Raw genomic sequence first — 17,684 nt, 5'->3', positions numbered from 1 at the left:
GTCCTCACAGTGCTGTGATCGGTCTTCCTGCCTGTCCCTTTGAGTTTTGTCATGAGTGTCATTTCTGGTTATCAGTTTTCCTAAAGCATGGCTCCCGACTGTATTTCAGTGTGGGTGTCCTGTTCTTTATTTTGTGTGTCCTGTAATTGTAATCCCTTTTGACTATTTTTCCTGCCAGAGGTGCCTCCACTTTTTCTCATTCTCTTGGTTTTCTTTTGTCTTTCTTTTCCAGTGTGGGATGCTAGGGATTCAATCCAGAGCCTCCCACATGCTGGGCCAGTACTCCCCACTGGGCCCAGACCAGACCAGCTCTGTGTGTGTGTGTGTGTGTGTGTGTGTGTGTGTGTGTGTGTGTGTGTATGTGTGTGTGTGTGTGTGTGTCCATCTTCTTGGCTTAAGGTTCCTTTTGTGGTCTTTTTCAACTCCAGCACTGCCCATCCCCCACCCTGGTGCCCTCTGACCCCAGGAGAGACCCTCCCACCCCAGCTAAGCACAGTTTTCCCAGTGTTCTCATTTAGCTGTGAGCATCTCAAGGTTCATTTCCTTCACCTAGACTTGAGGCTGTGAATTCTCCTCAGGGTGCAGCTGTGGCTCCACTATGAATGTGTGCTGTTGCTGGGAAGTTGCCCCTGCCATCAATGGGTGACATCAGAACTGGCCTCCCCATAGGAGGGGTAGGGCAGGCAGCAGGGGTCGGGATATGACCACAGCAGTTTCCCTGTTCCAGATCAAGGAGAATAGAGTACTCATGGTCCTTCTCTCAGTCCATCTGTCAGGGTGCTTCTCAGCAGTCTGTCCCACCAGCTCCTGCTCAGTGTTCTCGTGTACAAAGCTCTGCAGACACCTCTCCTGTGCATCTGAAACGAGAGTAGCCTGTGGTGGGTACATTGCCACAGCATGTATGCCGTTTCCTTTCTGGGCATGTCAAGAGACCAAAGGAGGCTGACAGTGGAGTGGTCTGTTGGGACCTGGTCACAGGAGCAGAGACCTGAGGCCAAAGGCCCATTAAGCAGTGTGTGTGTGTGTGTGGGGGGTATTGCGGTAAATAAGGATCAGGATAAACAAATAGGCCGAATAGATGTTTATTCAGGGAGAAATAACTTACAACCTAGACAGATGAACACCAGGAAATTCAACCCGATCCTCTCCTGTCCGAGTCACGCCAGAAAGAGAGCGCCTTCCTGGCCCCCTCCGACCTCCTTTCTCAGGTCACCTCCGCCCATAGCTCCACCCCCCAAAGGGCGTGGTCAGTGCTACAGAAGGACTACCTCACTACAATTCCCCTTTTAGTCTAAAGAAAAGATTTAGGCTTAATACAAAACTATATACAAAACAGTGAATAACAAGTGTGCTCTAAGAAAAGGAAAATCGAGAACAAAATGACCTACATATCTAGTCCTAGGGTGAGGGCATAATGGAGTTTACAATAGAGTTGTCCTAAGCTGGAAAACGTAAGTCTAGTACCTAATATATCTAACTAGGAAGAGAGAATAATAGTTGTGATAGTTTAATCTTCAACCTCATCAAGACCTGAGAAGGAAAATAACAATACTAGAGTAGACAGGAAATGTGGATGGACAACTTCCAAAACGGTGCAGCAAGGACAGAAACAGCAAGCCACCTGAACAGTCACCCTAGGTCTCACAGCGACGTTGGTACACCCAGATTTGGCTAAGGCCAAGAGAACTTGACAGACCACAACAACAGCAGGGAAATAGAATGGCTGTCTTACCCTGACTTGGCAAGGTCAAGCAGTCTTCTATATTTGTCTCCTGCAAGCACATAGGACTGCATGTCCAAATCAGTGGTCAAGGTGGGGGCAATTCTATGCCCAACAGGCCATTAGCTGAGGCGAGATTGAACTCCAGCAGGAGCAACAACAGTGTCCAACATATTTTCGGGAAAATGCACGGTGCTGTCAGGAGCAACAGTGTCTCATGTCAATGGAGTACTAATATTAAAACATTTAAATGCCATGTTCTGCATGTCTATGAAGGATTGAAGATTATGCATCTATATCTGACTAATCTCATCATAGGTACAGGAAATGTGAGTGAAGATAATCTGTAATACTCGGGAACTTAGCTAAAAGCCTGATTAAAACTTTCCTGAGTAAAGCAGGAACAAATACTTAAACAATATAACTATTTACATATACCTACATGTAAATCCCTAAAATAGAGGTAGAGTATAAGTGTCAAGACAAGAGGTAGAACTATAAAGGGCAGCAAGATAAATATCCCAAATTGTATCAATATACAAAATGTCTTGAACACAAGAAAAGTATACATACATAGAATATGGTAAAAAATAATGTGCATAAATATTATAAGTGGAAACATTTAACACAATATAACAAAATATAAACTTAATTTTACATATCTTACCACATAGGAATACATAACAATGTAAGCTGTAAAATACTATCTCATTCATACTCAAATTCTCAAGGAAATAGGCTAATCTACTTATATCCCATCTAAACCATACCTTTACCCACCATTCCCTATTCCTGTCTAAAAGATAAACCCGAGTGTAAGCATCACCCAATCCCAAATAACTAAAACCAACCCAAAGACGATGACTATTATCCCAAATTTCCAAGGGTAGGGAAAGGGGGCGTAGTCATATTAAGATTACTTCCTGCTGAAATGGGACGATGATTGCTCCAATGGATCCTGTAGGAAGAAAATTTTTAGCAACCAAATTTCTCAACAGAACTGGCTGTGACATATGTAGTTAGTCACTGTGTGGCAGAAAATTCTTGACTGTAGTTCTATTTGAAACTGGCCAGGGTGTAATAAAAAGGTGCACCATTACAGCTAGCTAGTCATGAGTTGTCTCGAGCAAAACAGTCTCAAACCGGTTTTAGGGTGATGTTTGTAGTTCCGATGCATCAGGTTGAGTCAAGTGGAAATGATGATGTGGGGCCCCATCTTCTTTCCGGAAAGTTTAAAGACTGTTGTTAGGAATCGTTATTATTCCTTGTGGAAAAGTTACACATGAATATTAAAGTAAAATTTTTAAGTTTTAAGGTATGCATTAGGGAAAGACAACAATAAGCATTAAAAGTATGTGAGAAAATTAGGAGGTGCTGGAGAGATGGCTCAGAGGTTAATAAAACTGGCTGCTCTTCCAGAGGTCCCAAGTTCAATTCCCAGCAACCACATGGTGACTCACAACCATCTGTAGTGAGAGGGGGGGATGAGTATGAGCGCATCAGGGATGTGAGACATTAGCGAACAGAGCAGGCAGCATGGCTGGGTCACAGCAGGAACTAGGCTGGCTATGGGAGGGAGAGGAGGGAGGGAGGGGAAGATGGGCTGAAGGAAAAAGGGTGGGGCAGAGGCCACCCCGAAGGCCACCGGGAAATCGGGATACGGTACATGAGAGCAAGCTAGCAGGTGGCCCCACAGCATGGCATCAGCCTCTGACCTCGGCTAGCTGGCACCCTGCAGGTCCAGGCGAGCAAAGACAGTATGTGTGCCTCCTGCTGGTGCTGGTCCCTCTTAGTCACTTCCCCATGTTTAAAGCACTGTGGGTTGGCGTGGCAGGAAGAGTTTCACGTGGCACTTATCTATAAATGTTCATAGTCCCCCAGTTTCCAAGGTCCGGATTGCATAACTTTTGGGTCCAAGTCCATTAAATATTTGCAGTGGGTCTTGTGGCTTTTGTACAACTGACATCGTCCCCATTAGCTGTTGGGAAAACTCCAGGGGGCGGGGGTGTGTGTGGAAGGGTCACAGGGGCAGGACACAAAGCTGAACTCAGTGCAAACACAGCCTTTTCCGCCCTCTGGAGGCCATTTCCGGATGCAGGCACCCAACAGCCTTGTCGGCTGAGTGTGTGACAGTCCACAGCAGTGAGCCCAGCTGTGAGGAAATGCAATGTGTCTGTTGCTGAGACCATCGGAAATGCCCCCGGCACCAGCATTGTCCTTAGGAAGCAGTTTTCTAGCATTTGAACCCAGTTGGGGGCTCTCATCTGTCACCATGGCACCTGCTGCAGCCACTCGGAGTGGCCTTCTTGAGATGTCCATTTTGTCCCCAGATGCTGTGTTGACCTGGGAAAGCTGGCTGGCAGGAAGTGTGCATCTCCAGTGGGACCCAGCTGGGGATGGAGGTAGAACTGTCAGTTGTCACGTGTCTCTTGTTGGGGACAGGGAGGTGTGGAATAAATAGGACGCCAGACCCGTCAACACAGCAACACAGCTTGGGCCTTCGTCATCTGCTCCCGCAAGGCTCCCAGGCTAGAATGATGTTTGCATTTTCAAATGGCTGGGATAATCAACAAGTTACTTTGTGATGTGTGGAATTTGGTATGAAATTCAGATCTCAGTGCCTCTATGTCAAGTTTTGTTAGGGCAGTCACACCTTTCCCTTAGTGTTGATATTGTTTACACAAGCAGAGGGAGCCATTTCTCATCAGGCCACATAGAAATCTGCCCACCTCCATCCACTCAGACCTGACTGTGACTGGAGTTGTTAGAAAGTCACTTTGGAATAGTAAACTGAAATTAGCATGACAGAAGCGTTCAGGGTGCCCTCAGACAGACACCTTGGAGCCTGCATAAGAACCAGTGATCTAGACAGGAAGCATGAGGTGTGGGTCATGCTTGTTGTCTGACACATCTGATCCTCATGGCCTCCCTTGGCTTGCCTCAGAAACTGCCACAACTTGAAAGCCATTGCTTCTTAGTCCTGTTGACAAAGGGGAGATTCCTTGGTAGCATTAGACTAGGCTGGGGGCCAGCATGAGTCAGAGGCTTTGCCAGAGCACCTGCCTCTAGAGCCCCAGGGTCTTACTTTCTCTCCGTTTTTTTTTTTTTTTTTTTTTTTTTTTTTTTTGCAACCATGTATCTGACCAGAAACCACCTAAGAAAGGAAGACAAGTGTTTATTTTGGCTTTGTAGTTTGAGATGAGATAGTGTGTAACTGTGAGGGAGAGCATGGCTGTGGAGATATGAAGTGGCTGGCCACATTGCAGCCAGGAAGCAGGGAGTGGGCCTGTGAAATCTCAAGGCAGAAACCTAATTCAGTGAGCCTCCTCCTCCTCCAGACTCCAAGGCCTTCCCAAACAGTGCCACCAACTGGCAACCCAGTGGCCAAACACCTGCTCCATTGAGCAATATTTCAATTTCAAACTAATGACCTTCTTTCTGCCTCCGTCTAGGGGAAGATCTCAGAGCTGAAGGTACGACAGAATCCCCGGGTGAGCCCTGTGCTCTGCCTGGATGAAGATGATGATGATGAAGATAGGGTGAGTGCGGGGAGTCTCCCCACTGTGAGCAAGGGTCCCAAAGTGATAAGCTATATGCTAGGAAAAGCCAAAAGATGCCATTAGGGTACCAGGAACCTATGTGTTCAGACACCACCCCTGCTTTACCTTTCCTCTTCAAACAAACTGGAAAATGTAAATGTCAGAGACCAACCCACAGCAACACAGTATGACATGGTAGTCACACCGTGGAAAGTGCATATGTGCTTGGTTATATATATGTTTATACGCTATGTATGTATGTATGTATGATGTGTGCTTGTGGGGGAGATATGTCTATCTGTTGTGTGATTATGTGTCTCTCTTGATGTGCCGTGTGTTTCTGTTGTATGGTATGTGTGATCTCTGGGGTTTTCTCTGCTTACTGTGTATGTACCTTTTTTTTTTTTTTTTTTGGTCTGCTGTTATCTATATGCTGTGTGTTGTCTCTTTGTGCAGTGCATTTATTGTATGTGTGGTATGTGAGCCGTGTGGTGTCTGTGTCTCTTTGTGTGTAGTCTGTGTCCTGGGCATCTTTGGTGTATATGGGGTACATGTAGTGTGGTCTGTATGCACTGTGTCTCTGTGTGCTGTGTCTCCTTGTGCCCCTGTTGTTTGTATGTGTATGAGCACAATATCACGACACCCGAAGAAAACAATCCGTTTGTTACCAGAGGACAGGATTGGGGGTGGGAGTGTCCCAATGGAGATAGCACATGACCACACCCCAGTCACCAATTCTCCTTGGGCAGAGCCTGGGTGTGTTTGGCTTTGAGAAATGGAAAATGTCTCCCTTACACTCCTGTTTTTATATTTTACTTCAAAGGTGTTTGTTGTTGGATTTTCTTTTATTCTATCCCCATGTTGGAATGCCAAGATGTTGTCATTGTATTTTTACCCCTTGGCCCTTTAGGGGGCCCACCACCCAGCTCATAAATAAATCAAAACTGAGGCTTATTGTTACTTATAAATGCCTGGCCCTGGTTTGGCCCTGGCCAGATTTTCTTAAATTATCCCATATACCTATGGTCTCTGGGCTTTTTCCTTTTCTTCTGTAATCTTACTTTCACTCTTACTCTAAGGGTGGCTGGTCCCTAGGATCCTCTCCTTGTTCTCTTGCTCCTTTTTCCCTTCCTCCCAGACTTCTATTTATTCTCTCTGTCTGCCAGCCCCGCTGATCCTTTCTCCTGCCTCACCATTGACCGTTCAGCTCTTCATTGGACCATCAGGTGTTTTAGACAAAGCAGAGAATCACAGTTTCACAGAGTTAAACAAATGCGACACCAAAGAATGCAACGTATCTTGGCATCATCAAAACAAGTGTTCCATGGTGTAAACAAATGTAACACACCTTAAAATAATATTCCACAACAGCTATTAGTTTTTCCAGAAGAGAAATCAGGAATGTAATTGGCTTCTATCTAGTACCAGTCTCTAGTGGATGGCTAACATTCACCCCTGAGGATGCCACTAGTGAGCATGCCCACATCCTGCCTGTGCTGGGTATCTGTATGCCCATTCCACCGGGGCCATCTTGACATCGTCGAGATGTCACTATGGGCTCTATGGGCCCAGGTAGTATTTCTCCTCTGGGCTTGTGTTAAATCATCTACCTTGGTAGGAGGAAAGACTGGCTCCTGGTTTCCCCAAGCTCCTGGAGGCTGGAGGAAAGGGAGAGCATGAAGGCAGCCAGTAGGCAGATGAGGGGTGGGAACATGATTATCTGTGCCTGTACTCCACGTATGTTTCTTCCATGTCAGCCTGGGCTGGAGCTGCTTAGGGCACCTTCCCCACCTGCTTTGCCTGTCCTCTAGGGATGACACCCTAGGACAGGGCAGCTATGTCATAGGACAGGAATGCACAGGCCTGATCTACAATCTTCTGGAGGGTGAGCCATCCTGGCTTGCCTGATCTACAAGTCTGCCTGATTTCAACCCAGCAGAAATCTTATTTGCTGTCCAGTTGCTGCCCTGTCATGGGACCTGACTTCTCTTCTCCCACACCCTGCAGGCATCTGGAGATTTTGGAAGTGGCTTTGAAGAAAGCAGCAAGCCACCCAGGGAGGAGGTGAGTGTCTGTATGTGGTGAGGCCATCCCACCACAGGGGAGGGGCAGATGTGGCCTGTGCGTGGCATGTGCAAGTGTGTATGACATCCCAGCAGTCCCTCTGTCATGCAGGTCATGCCCAACAGGGAGGCACCAGTCTGAGGTGGGCTCCACTGTCCCTTGCCTTGAGCAAGAAGCTTTCTCATCACAGGTGACTCTGCATTTTGTTGATGCTGTTAGCTGGTTTGTGTGTCTAACATGAGGTCAAGACAAGTGGCATTGTGGGGAAGTTTCTGGAAAGCCACATTGCATGCTTTTCTAGTCCCAAGAACCCATAGGGACTCCAGGTATGCAAAAGATGTTTGAGTGACCCGCCCCCTGACCCCACTGTGTCCCCAGAGTCTAGTTTGCAGAATCTGTCTTTAAGGTGGATCTTGGGTGTCAGGGCTGAGAAGACTGCAGGATGCTAAGCAGCTCAAGGATGGCCAGCACTCCTAGAAGAGGTGTGGAGGACTCTTTGACATGCACTGGGGTAGGGGCAGGCAGGTTTTAGGGACAGGAGATGCAGCCATCTGGGACTACATTCTGTGTCCCTTGATGGCTACAAGCCCTTCTCCTCACAGATTTGCAAACTTCTGCTTCTACACAGGGTACCCTGGATGTGGCAGATGCTGGAAATACAGATGTGGCTATGAGTGCCATGCCACACAAGTACTGCCTTGTCTATAGACCAGAGATTGCTAATAACTAGCTTGAGCACTCATACCTCGTCCTTCCTTGTGACCTGCTCACTCTAGTTAGGAGCTTAGCCCTGCTGTCACAGGAAACTGTGAGGGGTTCCCTGAAGGTCTTGGCCAATCTGAGGGTCCATGTGGAAGCTTCCCTTCAGAGGGCTAAAACTGTGGACCTCTGGTGTCACATCCCCACCCTGGCCTGTGATGTTTGGTGTGATAGCAGCTTGAAAAACCCTTGTTCAAGCCCCAGCACTACCTTAGCCAAGGTGCTCCCCACAGCCTATGTACCCGGACTATACTGTCATTGATAGGAAGTCATCAGGAATATAGGTCATGCTGCTGGGTGCCATGAGCATTTGAAGCTGGGCACAAGGTCGAAGATCTACAGGGTAGACCAGATGCCTCTATTAGAACAATAGAAGGAAGTCAATGTTGGGCCAGTGCTTGGGCTGGAACTCATCTGCTCCATATGCCCTACTGTGACATCAGAGGATCCCACTTTCGGCATCTCTGATGTTCTGTAGCCATAGGAAGCATCTGTACTAGGCCTGGGAAGGTTTTTTTTTCCCCCAGGTCCTCTGGCAATGTTAAGTTTTCTCTTAGGGACTATTGAGGTTTATGACCTAAAACTCCAGGCTGATGAAAACCTTCAGCAAATAGCTCTGCAGAAAGTCCTGGGAATTCATTATAGCTAGAGTGACAGTTTTCCTTATCTTCCTCAAAACCCTGTAAAGCATTCCATTTCATAAACCATAAACCCCAAAGCCAAACAGAACTGCCAGCTTATACATGCATGGGATAGTTGCCCTGCTGAATAACACAGTCAGGTTTCCTACTCTTCTCTTGCAGGATATATCTCTAGCACCCAGGCTCCCCCAGCCACCCCCTGTCACCTCCCCGCCCCTGGCTGGAGGCAGCACCACAGAAGATTCTAGAACAGAAGAAACAGAAGAAGAAACCGTGGTAGATTCTATAGGAGGTAAAACTTTTCTAGATGTGGTGTGTGTGTGTGTGTGTGTGTGTGTGTGTGTGTGTGTGTGTGAATGTGTATGTATGTGTGTACATGGTGTATATGCGTGTGAGTGTGTGTGTGTATGTGTGTTGCATGTATGTTGTGTTGAATGAGAGCTACATCTGCAGCCCTTTTGCCTTCTATGATGGTCCTGTTCAGGCAGGCTCCTGGCTGGTCTCCAGAATTCTGAACTAGGCAGTTGTGACATGTCCTTCATTTTCCCATCAGGCCCTTGCCCTGTATTATCTTTGTCTGTCATGTGTAGGAATCTTTCCAGATGTACCATCTCCTATTTGAGGGCCATCAGGTTTGCTAGGGGAGTGTGAATTGGCCCAAGTGCTATAGGGGAAAATACATCCTTAGTCTAGGCTGTGCCATAGATCAGCATATAGGGTTGAATATGTCTCCCATGGAAGACACTGTCTTGGAGAACAGGCTATGGCTCCTCCTGATGCCGACAGGACTCAAGTACTCACAGCTGTGACATACAGAGTCTCGATTTCTACTGGTCACCAGCCACGGCTGCCTTCCTTTGTTAACCCACAAGGGATGGGTGTGTATACTACGTCCAGCCTGAGGACCTAGCAACAGGTGTATGCACTATGTCCAGCCTGAGGTGGTTTCAGAGGAAGTTGTTCTGGGTCTTTTGCCTCAGCTACTGCAGAACCACTTGCAAGTGGTTTGTCTGTTTACCATCTACCCCATTGTGTGGGAGTCTCTGTACCTCACCTCAGTGAGGTCATTAGGCATGACTATGCTATGGATGTGAGGTGGTCTGCCTCCTGCCCTCATTTGTGTTGCCATAGTAATGAGCATCTTTTCATGGGCTTATGTCTAAGTATATGTCTAGACTTTATGCCAAACGTTAATGGGCTGTATAGTTTCTTATTGTTGAATTTTGAGACTCTTTATATATTCTGGATTTAAACACAACCATTGTCTTCTTCATATTCTCTCTCTCTCTACCTCCCTCCCTCTCTCTCCCTTTAAAGGCATACACCACCATTGCTTGGCTCCCTTTCTTTTTTCATCTCCTCCTACCCTACCCTCTGAAGATGTGGATATATACTTATTATATCTGTACAGCTATCTATATATTATGTATAAATATAGCATCTATATCTATAGGTATAGATAGAAATATCTCCACGTTCGTGTGTGTGTGTGTGTGTGTGTGTGTGTGTGTGTGTGAGAGAGAGAGAGAGCATGCCAAGCTGGTCTTGAACTTGTGACCCTCCTATCTTTGCTTCTCAAGTGCTAGGATTACAGGTGTAAACCTCAACGTCCAGCCTCATTTTCTTACAACAGCATCTTTAGAAAAACCTAACTTTTTAAATGCTGAAACTATCACTTCTAGTGTCATCTGAGACTCTGTTCAAGGTGAGCAAAAGACCTGCTTTAACTCTTTAAAAAACGATTTCCTCGCCTGTTTTGTCACTGTTAAATACCCCTTTCCTTTGCTGAGCTGGCCCTGAGATGTGGGAAGGCAGTCTCCCACACCTGAGTCTGTTTCCGGGCTCTATTCTGTGCTGTAGATCTCCTCGCCCATCTTTCTGTACCCTCGCCGGTCTGTCTCTCTGAACTATGAGTCTTTGCTCATCTGCCTGAGCCATGGTTCTCCCTCCCTGTCTTGGCTGCACACTGTGCTTTTACCTTGCTCTCATCAGGTAGCCTCATTTGCTATTTGTACTGCAGTCTCAGGGTTTTTGCGTGTTCACCTGAATTGTGGACTGTGGTTGTTGCCATCCACACATCCCTAGAGAAGCAAAAGCCTGCTGGAGTTTTCATGGGGAAAAGTAATGACTCTTGAGACTCATCCTTGCCTTTTGTTTAGGTCTTGTTTGATTTTTCTTAGCAATGTTTGTATAGTTTTAAATGCCCCCTGAGGAAGTGCTTTTAGGTTTGCGGAACCTGAAATTCTAGGAATAACTTGCTGCTGCAGGGAGAGCTTGTGCTGCCCTCTTGTGGTCAAACACTGCAGTTGGCTCCTGCAATGGGGCAGTTTGACTGTGGTGGATGGGGGCAGCTGGGTCTTCCTGATCAGGGTGAGGGCAAAGACCATTAGCATGAATGGCATTCCCTAGAACCCTGAGAATTAGTAAGGAGGTGAGCATGCCGTTTGTGTAGCTCATGGTGGGGGAGTTCACTAGTTTGTTCAATCCTCATTTGTGACTTCAGGTCCTTAATCCTGCAGGACACTAAGCTCAGCCAGGAATAGCTATGTCAGCATCAATTCTAACCCAAGATGGGGGCTCTGTGCCCCAGCACTCTAAAGAGTGCTCAAGGGTTAATGCCCTCTGTTGACATGATAAATTTTATACTGTCGGTTGCTAGTGAGATGTTGTTAGGATCCACCTCCAGGTGTCACCCCACAAGTGTCTTATTAATAGGACCTATTAGGAAGGACCTATCATGTGGTTCCAGTGAGGTTAGGCTCCTAAGCCATAGCAGATACCCAAGATGCTGGGAGGCATAGGAAGGAATGACAGTTGGTAGAGTGGCTTGGGTCACCCAGGTTTCTGGGCCATTTTCTGTCTCTTTAAGTGTTTCTTGTTTGTACACATCTGTAAGAACCATTCTTAGCTCCAAGGCTGTCCCAAACCAGGCAGCGGGCTCATTGGGCTAAACTTTGGCTCCTGCAGCACTTGTATGTTGGGTGCATATGAAAGACATGAAGCCAACACAGCAGAGATCCTGGGTTGGCATCACTATGGTTACTGTTCCCAGAGGAGAAGCCAGGGTAGAATTGGGGGTGGGCCATTTATCCTGTCACCACTCCTTTAGGGTTCCCTGAATGTGGCCGACTTGTGAAAACACCACGGTATTCAGGACAGAGGTCCTGAATGCCACAGATGTCCAGACAGCTCTTCAGAGGAGGAAGTGGCATGTGTGTGTGTGTGCATATGTGTGTCACACGGGCCTTTGTGTGTCAGAGACACAATGTGCATGGTGGGGTCTAGGTGAACATCTGGGGTCACCTCTCAGAATTACTGTTGGTTTTCTGCTTTTCAAATTGCATGTTGGGAGAGGAGAAAGTGGTAAGAAGGGGTTTTGATGATGAGGTGTTAAAACAAAGCCAGGAATATTCTAGAAAGTTTCCATTGTCATTGATCTTGCTTTAGATGCCTGTCTACGGTGATTTTGGTTCTTTTCTCCTGTTGTCCATGCTAGGTGGCCATTCCCACCATTCCCATGGCCCCTGTCCTCAGGGATTTTGCTATGTGGAACGGCAAAGGGTCATTCCCATAGCCTTGATTCCAGGGCGCTTGATGGGTTGTGAAGCAAAGCTTGGGCAGCAAAGCCTAGAGCCTTGGGCTGCCCGGAGCTTGACTGAGTTGTCTCTACCTTTTCCCAGCTGGCACAGATTCAAGAGGTAAATGGGATGAGAGTGTCCAGAACCACGGAGGTGATTTGATAAAGGTGAGGCCACCTCCCCAGACCTTGTCCCAGGACACCTGGGACCCCTCAGCGGCTTGCATGCTTCTCACTGGGACTTTACAGAAGCCCTCAGCCCACACCCTCTCTGCTGCCCTGTGCTCTGCGTAGTGCAACGCCTACCCTGCATCTCTCCCTACCCCCTGGAGTCCTTCCCTGGAGTCTCAGTCCCTGGAGAACATCACAGCAGAGTGAGGTGAATTTGTATGTAGGTGTGGCAGCCTATATCCTCTTTGTCCCTAGGGAGGTCTGAAAGGACAAAAGGGGGAGCCAGGTGCTCCGGGCCTACCTGGCCCAATTGGTCCCCAAGGTCCTGCAGGCCCAGTGGTACAGAGCCCCAGTGCACAGCCTGTCCCTGGAGCACAAGGACCCCCAGGACCTCAGGGGCCACCAGGGAAGGATGGCGCTCCAGGAAGGGATGGTGAACCGGTGAGTGCTGGCCTCCCCTTGTGATCTGGGCTGGAGCTGAGGTCTCTGATTGGGCCTGATGGGAGAGTTGGCTGGGATCAGAGCAGCAACATCCTTGGATACTGGGATTTCTACCAGCCTTCTGCTGCGCATTGGAGCTGGAAGGTGGTTGGAGCATGGAGGTCAAGCATGCCCAAGCCAACCCTGGATCTAAGCACTATTGCAGATGTGCTGTCTGTCACGGGTCTGAGATCACCCACACATTCACCATGACCATGAATAAGTTTTAATAAAAGGAGGCTTTATTAGATAGTGGTGCTGGATACCCACAGCAGCAGGACTGCAACAGAGAATGCTCCCAAGATGCAGCATCTAGTCATATTAGTCCAAGGCTTATAAAGTCAAATCCCACAAGATTACATGTATTCTGTGTGTGTGTGTGGGCAGGGTCTAATTTTAACATGTATGTCTTGCAGCTGTTGTAATCATTGAGCAGAGTGAGCAAGTTTGATTACAAAAGCAGAAATGTCAGTTGGTCTTATGACCTGTCTTACTGGAATAGCAAATTTTACAAGATCAGTCCATTTAAGAATAGTCTTCAGCCCAGGGATGGTGGTGGTGCATGCCTTTAATCCCAGCATTCGGGATGCAGAGGCAGGAGGATCTCTGTGGGTTTGAGGCCAGCCTTATCTACAGAGCCAGTTCACAGATAGCCAGGGTTGCCTAAAAAAAACAGAACAACAAAATACTCTAACATCAGAGGTGGGGGGAAGGAGAGTGGGGTGCCAGGTTTGGATGTTAGAGGCATTTTTTTTGCCTTTTGGTCTCTCAAGCACAGTAAGGTTACATTAACGTTAACCGCCATACTGTCAGCAGCAGACAGCTGGTGTGTTTCTGTGTCTAGTCTTGTGTAGCGGTGGCAGGGCAGGGCTGTTTCCATTCATAGTGTCTTCTCTTGCATGTTACAGGGTGACCCTGGTGAAGACGGGAGGCCGGTAAGTTGGCTTTCTCTCTGCACCAGACGCTATAACGTGTTTCCATTGGGTCTGTAGGTCATCTGCGTACAACACGGGGCGATGGTTTCCCAGAGAGGACACTGTAATGAGGCAGCTTTACTCTAACTACAGGTGGCTAAGGGAGGCACAATGCGACACCAAAGCCACAAAGTGTTGCTTCCAGAGGGGGCGAGGTGGGGATGCACAAATGAGGAGTAGGGGAGTCAAAGTGCAAGAAGGGGCTGCGGAGCTGAGATGGGACCCTCCATGCTGCCAGAGTGGCCATACAGAGCTCTTTGTACCCTGACAGAGCCGCACTGGAACTGCACACAGCCCAAACTCAGTCATAAGTGGAGGTTTCCCTGAGCCCAGTGTGTCCCACATGCACGCAGTGGACTTACCACTCTGCAGAGATCTGTGGTTCTCACACTTGATGCCTCTGAAGAGAGCACATGCTGTCTCCTAGTCAGTGCCAACCACAGCCAGTGGTGCCACTCTTAAATCCAGGCCTTCTCTCTGGAGTCCCTTGGTGTCATGGCCTCTCCTGAAGGGCTAGGCTCCCATCTGCTCCCTCTCTGGAATGAGACACATTTGGGGCTCAAAACTCATTGTGTGAAGGAAGAGAGGTGCTTCCCTCCACCTACCCCCTACCCTTGTCTTCCAGGGTGACACTGGGCCTCAAGGCTTTCCAGGGACCCCAGGAGACATGGGCCCCAAGGGTGAGAAGGTAAGTGTGTACAGACCAGGACGTGGCCCTTTTCCTGTCCTAGCTCCTGACTGAAAGTGGGGACCATGTGTCCTACCCTAAGCATGACAGATTGTCTTATGTCCCAGGGAGATCCTGGTGTCGGAGCACGAGGACCTCCAGGGCCACCAGGGCCACCAGGACCCTCCTTCAGACAGGACAAGCTGGTAAGTTCCATCCTTGGCCTCCTCCACATCAGGTCCCGGTACTCAACCCTAGGAACCGGTCTCTGATAGTGTTGGCCCAAGAGCACGAGTTCCTACTGCAAGCTTGGGATGGTGGCCAGGCTGTGGGGCAAAGCATGATGTCCCACCTCCCATCTCAGGCATCTTTGGGTGGTTAGGGGACAGCCGGGTGGTGCCATCTGGTGTTGGGGATGATGAATCTATGTGGTGTGGTGGCTTCTCTTGCCCTCCCCCCCCTCCCCAGACCTTCATTGACATGGAAGGGTCCGGTTTCAGCGGAGATCTGGAGAGCCTCAGAGTGAGTGGCTCCACCCCACTCCCACTGTCATGGGCACATGTGGAGCATGGTGTCTGAGACATCAATGGGGACCCTTGGGGGTGGGACAGGACTAGCTGGGGATGTGGTCATTGCCCAGCATGGCTATGTATTCTATGATGGACTGTATCTCTCATGTCCAGGGCCCACGAGGCTTCCCTGGCCCCCCAGGACCCCCTGGTGTCCCAGGACTGCCTGGTGAGCCAGGGCGCTTTGGGGTCAACAGCTCCTATGCTCCAGGACCTGCAGGCCTTCCTGGTGTGCCTGGAAAGGAAGGGCCTCCTGGATTCCCTGGTCCCCCGGTAAGTTCAGCTGCCTCCGCTGCCCCAGAGCACCATCTTGACTAGGAATGGGGTAGGGGAGCATGAGGTAGGGGAGCATCATGTGAGGTCTTTTGCTGGCTGTACCTCAGAACAGCCATGCTTCCTTCTCCATGCCTCAACGTGGAGGCTTTTCCCATTTTGGGTCACTCTCAGGATGGGGGTGGGGTAGGCTACCCTCTGGTTCTAGGGGCGCTGATGCACTAGTTGACTCTGGACACACATGTAACCACTCTGCACTGAATGGACACATGAGTGTCCCAGAACATTTGGCAGCTCGGGAAAAGAGCCCACCCAGTGGTTTCTACACTGTGCCTTCTTAGCCTTGCATGCACCTTGTCAGGGGACTGTTTTTACCCTGGCTCCTAGGAAGTCTGGGTGCCAGCTATTGTCTGCTCACCATGGATCCTGTCCAGTCCATCTCTTTGTTCTTCTGTCCCCTAGGGACCTCAAGGTCCTCCAGGCAAAGAGGGCCCACCAGGAGTGGCTGGCCAGAAAGGCAATGCTGTAAGTCAGCTCCTATGGGTGGCTGTAACTCAGCACACACCTGTAGGCAGTGGGTGATGAACACTGCATGCTTGGGGGCTGTGGAGAGTGCGTGCCATCGGGTGAGGCTGTGGGCATAGCCTGCATTCTCAGCTTAGCGAGAGTCTTAGCGCTGGGGCGAGCAGGGCTCAGGTTCAAGTCAGGGTCTATGTGCTTCTTACCACTACAGGTGGACTAGCGCTTAGGAGTCGGTGTTTCATTTGGTCTGAAAGGGTTATTTCAGGTTCCAGTGTCATTGGATTGATAGAAGTCTGCAGAGGCAGGCCAGCCACTGCTGAGCATGATGCTGTGGTCTCATGCTGCAAGGGCAGGGATAGAGGTGGGGGTGGGGGTAGAGACCAGTTGTGAGGGAGGCCATCTGGAGAGCTGCTTCCATCAATAATGGAAGGCCCCATTATTGATGCTGAGCAGCTGGGGTTCCATTTTAAATGAACTTTGCCCAGAGCCTGTTTCTGTTTTCAGCTAAGCCTAAAGGTTTCCCCTGCTCAGGAGGTGTTTTGAGAGGTGTTCATGGGAATGTTGGGTTTGGGTGCTCTGGCCTTAGGCTTTCCTGGCTCTCTTCCTGGCTGAGTTTCCCAGGGGTTAGCATCCCCAAGAAACAAGGGAGGGAGCAGGAACAGGCCCAGAGAACACTAGAGTCAGCATTAACAGAAGACAGGACCCTTCAAGGGCAGGTAGTTACCACAGGACTGTTACTGTGCTTTTCTCTGATTGCTACACATGTCTGAATTTAGTGTAATCCTGTCCTTTTTCTCCCATAGGGCGAGGTGGGCATCCCAGGACCCAAGGTATGAGCCAGTTTTCATTTTGGCAGAGCTGGGGGCTACCTGCTTAATAAAAGTACTCAGGCAGGGTGTAGGGGTCACCCCAGCCAGTGAATACATAGTGTGTGTGTGTGCGTGCGTGTGTGTGTGTGCGTATGCACACTCAGTTCTGTCTGCTAATGCAATGAAACCAGAGGTGTTGGGTTTAGAAATGTGCTCCTAGTAGGCAGGTACAAGGGAAGACTCCCTGGGAACTCCTGGGGTACCTCAGTCAAATGCTTCAGGATCAGAGCTTCCCAATTCATCATGATTCCCAGTGGCACTCCAAGAATCCTCACCCATTGTTGTACAGGGGATGCCATGCTGGCCCTCCTGTGTTCTGATAGGTATCCTGGCTGGTATTCAAAGAGAGAGCTGGGCTAATAAGAAAATCCAGTGGGGAGAGAGAAGAGAGCAACATGGGCATCAGAGGGTAGATAAACATGTTAGAAGGAGACAAAAAGGGGATGGGCTGATGTGGGCTGAGTGTGTAAATGTGCACACACTTGATTCTCTATACCATACATGTATATCTGCACAAAGCACTGGTATCTGCACTCATGTGCCTCTGTCCATACGTGCACGCACGCACGCACAGAATCATCAAGGGTAAATAAATGAAGTATTTTTACTGAGGTTAAAGAATGGACAGCTGTACTAGGTACCCACCTAAAATTGAGCCCATAGCTGGAGAGTCTACACCCACATAGATGTCTATACTCTCATTATACCCAAAGGAGCCCAAAGGTAGCATCTCATGTAGCCCAGTCTGCTTTTGAACTCAGCTAGACCCTTTATAGGAAGGTTCATGCCAAGTGAGGCTGTGTGTTTCAGCTGGATTCAGGGCATTTCTTATATTGTCACATATGCCTCTCAACAGCTC

At 48.8% G+C, this 17,684-nt stretch overlaps 1 protein-coding gene across 1 annotated transcript in view; it reads left to right on the top strand.

The window, feature by feature from the left end:
- Col18a1 (collagen type XVIII alpha 1 chain) overlaps positions 1-17,684 on the top strand; it is a 55,762-nt gene that overhangs the window by 17,391 nt on the left and 20,687 nt on the right. The window contains exons 3-14 of the mRNA XM_051186971.1: positions 5,173-5,259; positions 7,267-7,323; positions 8,886-9,015; positions 12,404-12,468; positions 12,727-12,912; positions 13,860-13,886; positions 14,551-14,613; positions 14,721-14,798; positions 15,061-15,114; positions 15,276-15,434; positions 15,897-15,959; positions 16,760-16,786. Coding sequence (XP_051042928.1) covers positions 5,173-5,259; positions 7,267-7,323; positions 8,886-9,015; positions 12,404-12,468; positions 12,727-12,912; positions 13,860-13,886; positions 14,551-14,613; positions 14,721-14,798; positions 15,061-15,114; positions 15,276-15,434; positions 15,897-15,959; positions 16,760-16,786 — 996 coding nt within the window. The remainder of the gene's footprint in view (positions 1-5,172; positions 5,260-7,266; positions 7,324-8,885; positions 9,016-12,403; positions 12,469-12,726; positions 12,913-13,859; positions 13,887-14,550; positions 14,614-14,720; positions 14,799-15,060; positions 15,115-15,275; positions 15,435-15,896; positions 15,960-16,759; positions 16,787-17,684) is intronic.

This window comes from Phodopus roborovskii, unplaced genomic scaffold (genome assembly GCF_943737965.1).
Source record: "Phodopus roborovskii unplaced genomic scaffold, PHOROB, whole genome shotgun sequence".
NCBI lineage: Eukaryota > Metazoa > Chordata > Mammalia > Rodentia > Cricetidae > Phodopus > Phodopus roborovskii.
Note: the sequence above shows the minus strand (reverse complement) of the source record. Positions and strands in the feature narration are given on the sequence as shown.